Genomic DNA, 13,866 nt, shown 5'->3' with positions numbered 1-13,866 from the left:
TACAAGTCATGTAGTGCCCCTTCCACTGAACGTTGTGAGTCGAGGCAGCCACAAAGGCCCACCCAGTTTCAAGGGGGGTGACATATACTCTCCCTTTCACTGGGGTAGTGTCAGGTTCTGGAAGAGCATGGGGGTTGGGAAATTTGTGGCAACCATCTTTGGGAAATATTTACTGAAGGGTTCTCTCTAGCATTGCTACTTAATCTCTAGATGAGAAAAAGTAACTTAACCCCTTAGATATCAGTGTTCTCGCTCACGAAATGTAAATGTGTTAGCTGCTGCTACAGAAATGCTACAGACCATCCCAAAACACAGTGGTGTACACCAATAAGAATTTATTTGTTGAACATGTGTTTCTGGATATCTGGGGTTCAGCTAATCTAGGCTGGTCTCCAAGCTGCTTGTTGGGTTCAGATCTGCAGCATGTGTCTTTCAGCCATCTTGGACCAGCAGCTCCCTGAGGCATACTGTTCTTATGGCTAAAGGGAGGAACTCAAGGGGCAAGTGAAACAGCACAAATACATTTAAAGCTTCTTTTTCTGTCAAATCAGCTAACATCTCATTGACTGTTGAAGCAAGTCATGTATCCAAGCTCAGCATCGGTAGGGTAGGGGAGTATCTTCTTGGTCCACAGGGAAGGAGTGAATATTTGCTGAATGGTGGTCTAAGCTATCATATAAATTCTTCTCTTGTTTTTGACTCTTGACTCTTAGTACTGAGAGGTTTACCTAGGAGAATAGAGGGACACACAAATTAAGCCCAATACAGAGTAGGAGCAGATTTGGGGGGGACCTTGATTTGGGGGGTTCAGCAGTTTATATTTGATCCTCTGAGTAACAGTGAGCCATCATAAGAACTTGAGTAGGGGAGTAACAGAGTGCTCGTTTGTTTGTTTGTTTGTTTGAAGTCATCCTTCAAGATTAAGGCAGTCTTTGCCAGTGAAGATTCTTAATGTAAAACTCTCAACCTCTTATTTTGTGCCACTTGTGTGGGTGACACAGTACTGAGTGCAGGAGTGAGATGGTTCTTAACGAGAAAATTTGGTTCTGGTCCTAAGAAGCCTAGAAGGAAGAAGAGAAAAGACAGAGACTTCTATTCCTGCAAATCTAGAATTTATAGGATTCGTCTGTCATTATGCTGAATGACCTGTTTGAACACTAATGGTAACACAGTGACCATAATCTTGGACCCTCCGACAGACAGATTGGCATTTAAACAAAATTCCTCAGATGTTTTTATTGACTTGTCAAACCCAGGCCAGCATTAGGCATTTCGCTTCTTTATCTGAAATTTCAGGCACCATTAATACTTTTATTTGATTCTTTAGGACTCAGTTTTGTTTGTTTTGTTTTTTTTTTGGAGAATTACGTTTATTTGACAGACTTGATGAGGACTTAAGCCTGGAAGACAGCCTCTCAGATGACTCTGAGGGACTGCTCTGAAGAGGTCAGGGAGGAGCCAGGATATATAGGAGATTTTGCAAACCAGGTAGTAGGAACATCAAAAGATTATTGTTAATTAAAGAAAAACAGGGACTTCCCTGGTGAGGACTCAGTTTTATTGAGAGCATTTTTTCCAGATTTGAAATTGGACAGGATTCTCAATCGTGTCGCTTTCTTCCACTCCTAAATCACTGCCTGTTTGGCCGGTTTTAAGGAATTTTGTTCCATCATTGGGTTGTTAGGTATAGAACAGGAGCCTTCTTTAGAGTATTCCCAATTGTTTATACGGTTGCTTTTCTCCTTGAAATCATGCCAGTGTTTTTCTCCCAAATACTCCATCTCCCCATTCCAACTTTTACTTAAGTGTGACCACTAATCTGCGTGTGAGGTGCAGTGGAAGAGCCCTTTTCAGCCTTCACATTGGTGACCCACATGGGCTGTGATTCAGTGGTGACTATCACGCTGACAGAAGTAATGGAGGGGATTTGAGAGACATCAGACTTACATATGCTGTTGTTTCATTTGTTAACTTAATAAGGGGACAATGTCTTTATCTAGAACTGTTACAGTACACTTTAATCATAAAGCTCAGCAGCCAGAATTTATAGAAAGCCCAGTGGGTTTTTCCTTGTTGTTATTTATGTCCTTTTCTTAGATTTTGTTTCTTTCTTTTTATTCCTCTTGTAAACTTGGTGTCTCCTTCCTTGGTACAGGGTGACTAAGGAAGTGGATGCTACATCTAAAGAAGCCAAATCCTTCTTCAAGCAAAATGAGAAAGAAAAACCCAGGCTAATGTCCCTTCAGCTCTGCCGTCACTTCCTGCCGGGTCAGGGTGAGTATTCTAGTCTCAGGTCCAGGTGTACCTGGCACGTTGGAGAAGCTGTTTTCAGTGCAAGGACACCCTTCACCTGTAGCTCTCGTGACTCCTTTCCTGAGAGAAGGAATTCTGCTGCTGTTGTGCCTTTGCTGAAATATTTGCCAAAATGGGGGAGGCAGAGGAAAATTAGCCATAGGCTTCTTGTTTGATTCTGAAAAAAGTCCTGATACACAGTGTTGGCCACAGAGCTGAAGACATAGTAGACTTTACATTTAAAAAATAATTTTTTTTTAAAGCATGACATTTATTTATTTGTTTGTTTATTTATTTATTTTTGGTTGCGATGGGTCTTCGTTGCTGCGCACGGGCTTTCTCTAGGTGCGGCGAGCGGGGGCTGCTCTTCATTGCGGTGCTCGGGGCTTCTCATCGCGGTGGCTTCTGTTGTTGCAGAGCATGGGCTCTAGGCGCATGGGCTTCAGTAGTTGTGGCACATGGGCTCTGTAGTTGTGGCTCGCGGGCTCTAGAGCTCAGGCTCAGTAGTTGTGGCGCATGGGCTTAGTTGCTCTGCAGCATGTGGGATCCTCCCAGACCAGGGCTTGAACCCGTGTCCCCTGCATTGGCAGGTGGATTCTTAACCACTGTGCCACCAGGGAAGTCCCTAAAAAATAATTTTTGAATGAAAATATCAGCAGATCATCAGAACTTGTAATAAAGATTTGGGTTGAGTACTTGCTTCCACCCCCAAAGACCTCGTAGGAACAGAAAAAGGTCAAAGCTGACTTACAAATAATTTTGTTAACACATCATCAAGAACTTAATAGTTTTTCTCCCTTCATATTTTCCATACTACATGGGCTATTTTTAGCTGAAGACTAGAATTCTTTCTTTGGAGGAAATAAAAATTCCTTTCTTCTTAACCTGTATGTAAGATGGAAAGCATCACAGTAAGTATGAGGAACCAGGGCACTAGCCTACAGAGAAGTGAACATGGACCACACCCGTTGTAACACTGATCACCTGCTGACTCCTGAGGGGGAGCTCTCTGTCCTTGAGGTGTTTGGGGTAGAACAAGTCATCTGTAGGGGCTTCGCTGATCCTTAAGTCAGTTTGTTGCTTCATCCTTCCCTCCCAAAACACCGTTTTGTTTTGTGTTTTTACATTAAAAAAAAAAAATCATTGGTTTTCCTGTCAGGTTACGAGCTTTTATAGGACAGGCCTTTCTCATCTTTGCAGCCCTGGCTCCAAACAACACTGTGTTACACTGGTGTGCATTTACCCAAAAGCAAACCCTGAGACAAAGGTTTGAATGCAACTCATTCGTGTGGGAGGTGATTCCAGGAAGCCCGAGCAGGGAAGTGAAGAGGCGTGGGAAGGCAGCCAGTGCGGGGTGTACTTTCCAGCCGCTGCTGGTGGTGGCTGCTCCTCAGTCCTGCTGGTAGACTTGGCAAGGGCGAGGAGGCTGGGATGTTTACCCTCCAGCTCCCGTCCGTGCTGGCTCAGCTGCTTCCTCGGCGCTCAGGCCACGAGCTGCAGGTGTTTGCAGTGACGCTGCTCTCAGGGTGCCATGGCGGTGAGTGCAGGGGCGTGTGGATGGCCTGTGTCCACATCGGCTCCATACTTTTTATCTGCTTCTTAATCCAAGCATTTCTCTCCCACTGGAGCAACTAGGTGGCAGAAGTCGTGTAGTAGTTACACAGGAACCTGAGAAGGAAAAGGGTTTGAGTGCTTGCTACCACAGTGGAAATTAGGCAAACACCGAGGAAGGCATCTGTGAGAGGAGCAGAGTAATGCGAACAGAGTTCTCCAGACTGACCCTCTTAATACTCTAGGCCAGTACTTTTCAAGCTGTGGTTTGCAATCATCATTTAAGAGAAATGAAATAGAATAAATGTCATAGTACATCATGTGGTAAGAATAAATATTGTTTTCACAAAATTTTTATTTCAGTGTGGGTTTTGTTTGTTTGTTTGTTTTCGGTTGTGCCCGCGGCTTGCAGTATCTTAGTTCCCTGACCAGGGATCGAACCCAGGCCGTCAGCAGTGAAAGCACCGAGTCCTGACCACTGGACTGCCAGGGAATTCCCTATTTGGTTATAAATGTGCTTGTACAGGGTGACGAAATAAACTATATTTTTATGAGGGCTGATATAAAAAATATGAGGCTCTTGCTGAAGCAACATGCTTTTAGCCTTCTAATCATTATATTGTTTGACAGGGATTTCTTCATACCAGTGACTTTCAAACTTTATTGACTGCAACTCAAAATAAGGAGTACATTTTACATTATGACTTAGTATACCCATAAATATAGGTATGTTAAAAAGTGAAATAAAAATTTGGTGAAATTATATTTACCTTTACTATGTATGGTGAACTCTTCTATTTTCTTTCCGTTAGTATGTAATTATTATGTGTAGTATGTGTCATTTAAAAAAATGTTATGACCCATTGAATTGATTTCACAGTCTGTTACAACCTGAATGTGACAAATACTGCTCTAGACTACTTATAGAAGTAGCCTTCTGCAGGCTTGTCTTTGGGTTACCAGGCTTTTATCTGGTATTATTAAACAGCGTCTCTTGGCATTTATTGAAAGTGTTACTGTAAATTAAGTACTAGATTAAGTACTAGATAGAAATAAAGGCAGAGTTTCTTCTGCCTTAGGTTTCTAGCATAGTTAGTTTCAACTAGCATAATTTTTACTTCTGTCTTCCTTGTGTGTTCTTAAAATAATCCGTATTAATGCTTAGAGATTTCTACTTGGAAACAATGTGTTTCAGAAAACACTGTTACCATAGTTATGGAGATAACCAGAGGAGGAGAAGTGGTAGCTTGTCAAGGTCACCTTGTTTAAGTCACTAAGTCACTCATGGAAATCTCACTGTATTCTGTATTCATGCCTTCTTTTCTTTTTTTTTTTTTTTTTGGTATTTTTTTTTTTTTTCTAAGTAAGCACTACCTACAAATACAACCCTGTTTTGTTTTTTAAAAATTTACTTATTTATTTATTTATTTATTTATGGCTGTGTTGGGTCTTCGTTTCTGTGCGAGGGCTTTCTCTAGTTGTGGCAAGCGGGGGCCACTCTTCATCGCGGTGCGCGGGCCTCTCACTATTGCGGCCTCTCTTGTTGCGGAGCACAGGCTCCAGACACGCAGGCTCAGTACTTGTGGCTCACGGACCTAGCTGCCCTGCAGCATGTGGGATCTTCCCAGACCAGGGCTTGAACCCGTGTCCCCTGCATTAGCAGGCAGATTCTCAACCACTGCGCCACCAGGGAAGCCCCATGCCTTCTTTTCTTAGAAAGAGCTAATAGCCTTTGGAAGATAAGAAATCTGCTATGATGATATCTGTATTAGGGGAACCCAGCAGGAAACAGATGGCATCCTCAAATTAGGATACCTTGAGGAGAGTTTAATAACTCACAAAATAATGAAAAACCACAGGGAGAGGGACAGTATGGTGTCTCTGGGCCTAGTAATAATGAGGCTCCATCACCACCCCTAGACCTGAAGGGGCAAGACAGGGAGCAGTTTATGGCAGTGAAGATAGGGTGGGCCTCCTGTCAGGAGCTGAGAACTTCACTTGACTGATGGACCATCTAGGGGGAAGCCAGGGGAATAAATATCCAAATATTCCGTTCCTCCCTCCATCCCATCTCTTGCTAGGGCACTCCATTGGCCACTGAGGCTTATGAAAGAAAAAATTATCCTGGTACTTGTTAAAATGGTAAGGAAGACCTATTCAGGATTATTGCAGTAGTTGTTAATGACTATCACAACAGGGGGGAAAGATCAGACTTAACTTTGAATACAGCAAAGACAGCTGGGGATTTATAGCCAGGGAACAGAATTGGGGGTGGGAGGATGATCAGTGGATGGAACAGTGCTGAGGGGAGACATGAGAAGTAGGGGGATTCTTGCTGAGCTGACCTAACAGGGTTCTTGCTGAAGGCAGGCCAAGGACTTATACATCAGAGGTGGCAAATGAGGAACTTGATCATATGTCGAGAGTGATCAGATATGAGTAGGCAGTTCTGTTTAAACTGATTTAGCAGGATTCTTGCCAAAACTGAGCTATGCAAGCCCGTCAAGGATGGGGCCAAGATTGAGGCTTAGTCGAGAAAGAGGCCTCAAAGGAGCCTGACTAAGGTTGGATAAAGGAGAGAGTCTTTTGTCCATACAGGACAGCATCTGGGGCAGAGAGCAGCGTGAGAAGGACGTAGAGGAATCTAGAGGGGTCAACCAATGACATATTCTTTTAGTAGATTAATGAACGACTGACTCCTTTATAAAGGGGTAAGTGAAATTTGAGCAAAATCAGTTTCTTTGAAAGCTATAATGGCACATAACAGATTACAAGGATATGTCTGCTCAGTAAAAGAAGTCCTCACAGTTTGTACATGCAAATGGGGACAACATTTAATTATGATACATGTACCTTGAATTTCTGAATAAATCCAGAAGATGACCTTCAAGGTTGGCATGATCATTTTTCTGATATTCATCTCAAAAAGCTTCCACAGTTGTAGTTGTGCTTGGGAAAAGACAGGCTCAAGAGGAATTCATTTGATCTGGGGTGTCTAAGTGCACACATTTATCAGTGCAGACATTAGTATGTGCTGCAGGCTGCACATGCGTGGTATGCAAAGTTTTCAGGGGAAGACTCTACAGGAAATATCTAATTTATTAAAAGAAATTATTTTAATGCAGTAAAATATTTTTTCCACAGACTCTTTTCATTTTCATTTTTGGAGTTGCGTTAGTTTATAGAAATTGCCCAGCAGAAACACTTTGTTTATTTTTCTTCTCTAAACAGATTTAAGCAATACAGGAAAACCAGAGCAGGAGAGTAAAACATCCTGTCCCACGTCCTTTGCTAGCAAATAAGAATCACAGGAGCAAATGTTTGTAACTGACAATGCATTTCTGCACATGTTTTAAAATAGCACACTGCTTTGGCTATAAAAAGCCAAAAGTTTATGCTTTGGGATGGAGTAAACAAAACACCCAATCATTAGAGGCTGGAGTCAGAAATGACAAGAACTCTACGATTGGTAGAAAAAAGCACCGTGCTCAGCCTAATGTGTCTGAATTCCTCTAGTTCTGTTAGTCTAAGCTCTCGATCCACTTCTCACCCTCCACTCCCCTCCAGCCTTGCTACCAATACTGTTGGCCACTTGAATCCAGCTTCTACCAGTGTTTGTGGGTGTCTGGCTGGTACATTTTACTGCTTGCCTTCAACCCAACATTTATTACTTACTTTATTCCAACAGTGGGCAGCCGTTAGTTCCACTCAAGTTTATATCTTACCCATAAGCGTTAACTTGTTTAATGAAGGGCTTTACTATTTAGTTGCCTCCTTGTAGATTGAGAGTGACCTAAAGCAATAAAACATAAGGGTGAAAAACATCATTTTCCCATGTAACTTTGTCTTGTCTTCTCGGTCTATTGAGCAAAAAAAAAAAAGAGGCTTTATTGTTGAGTCTCAGACAACATCCTGGGTGGTGTCAGTTTAGCAATGTTTGCCCCAAAGATAGAAGAGATAGAATTCCTCACAGTGTCACACTGAAGGTAGAAGACCTGTTGGTACTCAGTGTATTTGAGCAGTCAGTCCCCAGGACCTTTAATTTGTACAACAGTCTTGCTGTCTGAGCAGTTGATCTGATGTCTCCCAAGCTCCTCGGACGTGAGTTAATATGACTTTGTTGGCTTTTAAGTTTCAAAATATAGTCTTTTTTATACAGAGATCATTGAGCATTTCACTTAAAGTAACAGAAACCAGGGCTTCCCTGGTGGCGCAGTGGTTAAGAATCCGCCTGCTAATGCAGGGGACACGGGTTCGAGCCCTGGTCCAGGAAGATCCTACATGCTGCGGAGCAACTAAGCCTGTGCGCCACAACTACTGAGCCTGTGCTCTAGAGCCCACAAGCCATAACTACTGAAGCCCACATGCCTAGATCCCATGCTCCGCAACAAGAGGAGCCACTGCAATGAGAAGCCCGCGTACTGCAACGAAGAGTAGCCCCTGCTCGCCGCAACTAGAGAAAGCCCACGCACAGCAATGAAGACCCAATGCAGCCAAAACTAAATAAATAAATTCATTAATTAAAAAAAATTAAAAAATAAAAACACTGACGAGCATTGCATACACAGCAGCCCTTAAAAAAAAAAAAGTAACAAAAACCAGACATAGCCACAGTACTGGGTGGAAATGTTTCTAATTTTTTATCAGAATCTCTTGTTATGAAGATCAGTTAGACCTCCGACCTATGTTGACTTATTTTTTAGGCCCTTTTACTTTTAAAGGAGTTGCATTCCCCTTGAGAGGAGCATTTCAAAGCTAGATCCAATTATATTTCAAGTGTTTTGACTGACAGGGAAGAAAGGACCCTCAGCTTATTCACAGAAAATATATTTACATCAACAACAAAAAAGACAGGCCACCTCAAAAATCTGACTTCACCTCCTGGTTTGATGCTCTTGTGAAATGCCTGGTCAGGTGGTATGTGCCTATGAGTAGATATACATGGTGAGGTTACTGAATGCCTAAAATGGCCATTTCAGGAAGAGGAGAATCAGCTTGTTTCAAAACCATGAGTATCATGAGTAAGTGCTTATTGGTAATTATTATAATTAAGATCATTAGAAGAAAGTGGGCATTCTAGACATGATCTGTGATATTGTTTGGATTGTCTTTAAGAGAACAAATGGTATTAGTCTATTTAATAATTTTAAATTGGATGTGCTTTTTTCCTCACTTTTAAAAAATAGCTTTACTGAGCTGTTTTTATTTATTCACCTATTAAATTATATAGTTCATTTATTTTTTAGGTGTATTCAGAGCTGTGCATCACTCCCCCCAAAATGCAGTCACTCTCCATCTTTATCCCCATTTCTCTCCCCCACCCCCAGGAAAACCACTAGTCAATCATCTGTGTCTAGGTTTGCCTATTTGGACATTTCATATAAATGGAATCATACAATATTGTCCTTTTGGCTCTGGCTTCTGTGACTAGCATAATGTTTTCAAGGTTCATTCTTGTGTCTGTACTTCATTCCTTTTTATGGCTGAATAATATTCCATTGTATGGATGTACCACATTTTATTTATCCATTCATTAGTTGATGGGCATAGGATTGTTACCACTTTTTTTGACTATTACAAATAATTCTTCTATAATCATTCATATACAAGTTTTTGTGGAGGACATGTCTTTTCATTTCACTTGGGTGTGTACCTGGGTGTGGAATGCTGGGTCATATGGTAACTTGGACATGCTCTTGGAATGGGACAGTGAGCCATAAGGGAAAAATCCAGGAGTGTTACCAAGGGGTTCCTTCCACCGTGATTTCTTTTAAAGCATGTATAGTTCTATATGTAAGCTCCTGCTGTAGGAAAAAAGAGATTGGTGGAAAACTGTAATGTCCAGTAACACTATAAAAGAAATGGCTAGAAAAAAGATAACGGCAGTTTCCTTTTGTCATAATTAATGTTAGAAGTAAGGAGAGGGAGTTAAGCCTTTTGATTTGTTCCCACAGCCAGCTCTAAGCTTTCTACTTAGTGATATTTCCTGTTTGATGATAATTTGGGGTTTTAGTTTAGTTGACTCAGGGCTGGCCCTGTCCTTATTTTGTTACTGTTTGTAAATAGATGTTCATGACTCTCATTAACTTTTTTTTTTTTTTTAAAGTGGTACACTTTTATTTATTTATTTATTATTGGTTGGGTTGGGTCTCATTGCTGCGCATGGGCTTTTTCCCTAGTTGTGGCGAACGGGGGCTACTCTTCGTTGCAGAGCACAGGCTTAGGTGCACGGGCTTCAGTAGTTGTGACTCATGGGCTCTAGAGCGCTGGCTCAGTAGTTGTGGCGCACGGGCTTAGTTGCTCTGCGGCATGTGGGATCTTCCCGGGCCAGGGCTCGAACCCGTGTCCCCTGCATTGGCAGGTGGATTCTTAACCACTGAGCCACCAGGGAAGTCCTCCTCATTAACTTTTTTTTTTTTTTTTAATTATTATTTTTTAATGCTATTCTTGTCTGCTTACATTCTTTTTATTTATGTATGTATGTATGGCTGTGTTGGGTCTTCGTTTCTGTGCGAGGGCTTTCTCTAGTTGTGGCAAGCGGGGGCCACTCTTCATCGTGGTGCGCGGGCCTCTCACTATTTCGGCCTCTCCTGTCGCGGAGCACAGGCTCCAGACGCGCAGGCTCAGCAGTTGTGGCTCACGGGCCGAGTTGCTCCGCGGCATGTGGGATCTTCCCATACCAGGGCTCGAACCCGCGTCCCCTGCATTGGCAGGCAGATTCTCAACCACTGCGCCACCAAGGAAGCCCCTCATTAACTTTTGAATTTAACTTTGTTACTCTTAGTGAATGTGGTGCTGCCAGTAGGAGGTGTTCAGAAACGTGTGGTGAGATATTTTGGTGTCACATGACTTGAGACCATTGGTACTTAGTGGGTGGGTTTCAGGGATACTAAATATCCTGCAGTGCTTAGGACAGTTTGTACAGAGAATTTTCTTTTCCAGAATGCCAGCTTTGTGACATGCTGTTTTAGGGAGCTGGGGTCCTTCAGTTTCCAGATTGAGACTCTGCTCCAGGTTAGACATTCACAAACTGGCAGTTGATGGATCAGATCTGTCCTTGTATGTTTTTATTTGGTCAGTATTTAAAAATCAGGAGAGTTGACATAAAACTCTGGATTACTGGTTTTTCTTCAGAAATGAGAAGTTGTGCCACTGCCCTCCCTCTTTCCTTACAGCAGCAGGGAGCTGGAGCAGAGTAGATGGGTTGCGCCTGTTCCTGTCCCTGCTCCTCATTTATGCTACCCGCTTGGTTCCTGTAGTCAGGTGTTTCTCACATGCTAGAATGCCATGTTTCCCTTTAATGACCAGGTTAATTTCCTTTTGGAACCAGTTTGTTCTCTAGATTAAGTATGACATACTATCTTCTCATGCTGTAGGTTAAATGTTTCTCTATCCGTTTTAAAAGAATAGTTTCTGTTTATTGACAGTTTACCAAATTTAAGGCACCGTGCTAAGTGTTTTACATGTATTATTTCATTTATTCTACATAAACATTTCAAGAGATAGGTGCTAACTTTGTGCCCATTTCACAGATCAGGAAACTGAGGCTCAGGGAGGAGCCCTTAATTTGTTAGAATTGTATAGTTGATGGATGGTGGAACCTGGATTCCAGTCCAGTTCTATTTGAGACTAAAGTCTGGGCTCTCAGCCCCTGTGCCTTACAACCACTCTTTCTTACCCTCCTAATTGGCCTTTTTTGTTAAAAGTATCTCTTCAGCTTTATAACTTATGAAGGACTCTTTGAAAGCTATTTTGTGTTTTGTTATTTTTGAAGGAAGTGAGATGACTATTTACTCCCATTTCCTTTGTAAGCCTTTTCCTCATTAACCATGGCTACTCTGGGTTTCCTGTACTATATTTTAATCTCATCCTTATCTCATGAAATTGAAGGAGCTAGCACATTTTTTTTAGTTTTTTTTTTTTTTACTTTTTGAGAAATTAATTTGAGTTGAGATATTTTTGAAATACAAAAATTGGTTGTGTTTTTTAAAGGTATAATTCTTGTAGACATCTGTGGTTAAAAATTTGACTCTGCTTTTTAAAAATGGTCGTCTATGTTTTGCACTTGAGATTTGTGAAAAATAAAGTTTCTGTGGGAAGGTGACCTCTGGTTTCCTGATCATGGGAGGGAGGTGGTTGTCTGGCGCTCGGCAGCTCGGGACTAGGTTTCCGGGCCACCTGCCCGCCCCGGGCTGGGGGAAGGGGACCTCGTCTCCCACCTGTCCAGGTGCTGAGAGCGGGACTCCCACCGAGCTGGGTGGCACCTGAATAGACTCGTCTCACTTGTCATTCTGATTGAAAGCACAGCAGAAGCACCAGCACGCTCCCTTCTCATTTGTGAAGGTCATAACTGAATCCTCCTTTGGCGCCTACCAGGGAACAGATAGCAATGGGCAGCTCTTCCAAGCTCAAACTTGGGTACTTCTGTCTGCCGCAGCAAGTCGGGGAAGCCCAGGTACTCTTAAGAGCAGAGTAAAATTACTGGCATCCTCCCTGTAGCCCTGCCCTCCACCAGTCTGGATAATTAGGGCTGAATAGCTAAATTGTATTTCATTTTTCCAGAATAACTGTATATGTAGCCGCGAGAAAGTGAGGCTCAGATTTAAACTCCTTAATAACTTGTCCCAGAATGACTAACATGGAGCCTTAAATAAATGTTGATTTGTGAAGAAGGTTAAAAAAGTAGCAAAATCCAAAAATAGCACATTTTAAAAATGAGTTGGAGGTGTGTTTGTACTTTGATAATCTGCCAGCAGTCAACAGTGAAGCTGTGGACAAGATGTGATACTGGGGAGTAATGGCTGTTACCGTTTCTATCTGGCAATGGACTCTCTTTTTTTTTTTTTAACATCTTTATTGGAGTATGGCAATGGACTCTTACTGAGGTCTGAATTCTACGTTGTAGAAAGCTTATGTGAGGGTGTTGCCAGGGGACTCAAGTAGGAAATATCCTTGCCCAGCTTGTTTTAAGGTCATTTCTTCTAGCAGCCATTTGTTCCAGAATAGGACTAGCTAGAAATAGCTTTTAAGAGGAAATGATTGATTCTGGCAGCCTCAGTGGTACTGCTGTTACTTTACTTATCAGCTCCAGAATGATGCTGTGTGTTGGGGCAAGAAAACCCTGTACTGACTTTCACCTTCATGTTCTTCAATGGATGCTTATACTCTGCCTCATTTGGTTTTAGCTTATTCTTTTTATTTTTTTACTTTTGGCCACGTTGGTCTTCGTTGCTGTGTGCGGCCTTTCTCTAGCTGCGGCCAGCGGGGGCTACTCTTTGTTGCGGTGCTCGGGCTTCTCATTGCAGTGGCTTCTCTTGTTGCAGAACACAGGCTCTGGGCACGTGGGCTCAGTAGTTGTGGCTCGTGGGCTCTAGAGCGCAGGCTCAGTAGTTATGGTGCACGAACTTAGTTGCTCCGCAGCACGTGGGATCTTCCTGGACCAGGGCTCGAACCCATGTCCCCTGCATTGGCAGGCGGATTCTTAACCACTGCGCCACCAGGGAAGTCCCTTAATTTATTCTTCAATTGTTTTTTAAGTATACCTCTACCGGTGTTGCAGGTACAGAGTAAGTGGATTTGAAATTGAAATTAAATAATTCTTTAAAGATTTCCCCATGAATACTTGGAATATTTTGAATTTATTAAAGGTGATCTCATCTCATTCATTCTTTTTTTTAAATTAATTAATTAATTATTTTTGGCTGCATTGGGTCTTTGTTGCTGCACGCGGGCTTCCTCTAGTTGCGGCGAGCGGGGGCTACTCTTCGTTGCGGTGCACAGGCTTCTCACTGTGGTGGCTTCTCTTGTTGCGGAGCCCAGGCTCTAGGCATACAGGCTTCAGTAGTTGTGGCTCCCGGGCTCAGTAGTTGTGGCTCCCGGGCTCAGTAGTTGTGGCGCATGGGCTTAGTTGCTCCGCGGCATGTGGGATCTTCCCGGACCAGGGCTCGAACCCGTGTCCCCTGCATTGGCAGGCGGATTCTTAACCACTGCGTCACCACGGAAGTCCCTCATTCACATTCTTGA

At 42.6% G+C, this 13,866-nt stretch overlaps 1 protein-coding gene across 1 annotated transcript in view; it reads left to right on the top strand.

Annotated features, from left to right (window-relative positions):
- The window catches only part of CFDP1 (craniofacial development protein 1), a 138,416-nt gene that overhangs the window by 25,684 nt on the left and 98,866 nt on the right, over window positions 1–13,866 (top strand). The window contains 2 exon segments of the mRNA XM_036833772.1: window positions 2,156–2,226; window positions 2,229–2,274. Coding sequence (XP_036689667.1) covers window positions 2,156–2,226; window positions 2,229–2,274 — 117 coding nt within the window.

The sequence above is a fragment of the Balaenoptera musculus genome, chromosome 19, assembly GCF_009873245.2.
Source record: "Balaenoptera musculus isolate JJ_BM4_2016_0621 chromosome 19, mBalMus1.pri.v3, whole genome shotgun sequence".
Lineage (NCBI taxonomy): Eukaryota > Metazoa > Chordata > Mammalia > Artiodactyla > Balaenopteridae > Balaenoptera > Balaenoptera musculus.
This window is presented reverse-complemented; position numbering and strand designations above follow the sequence as displayed.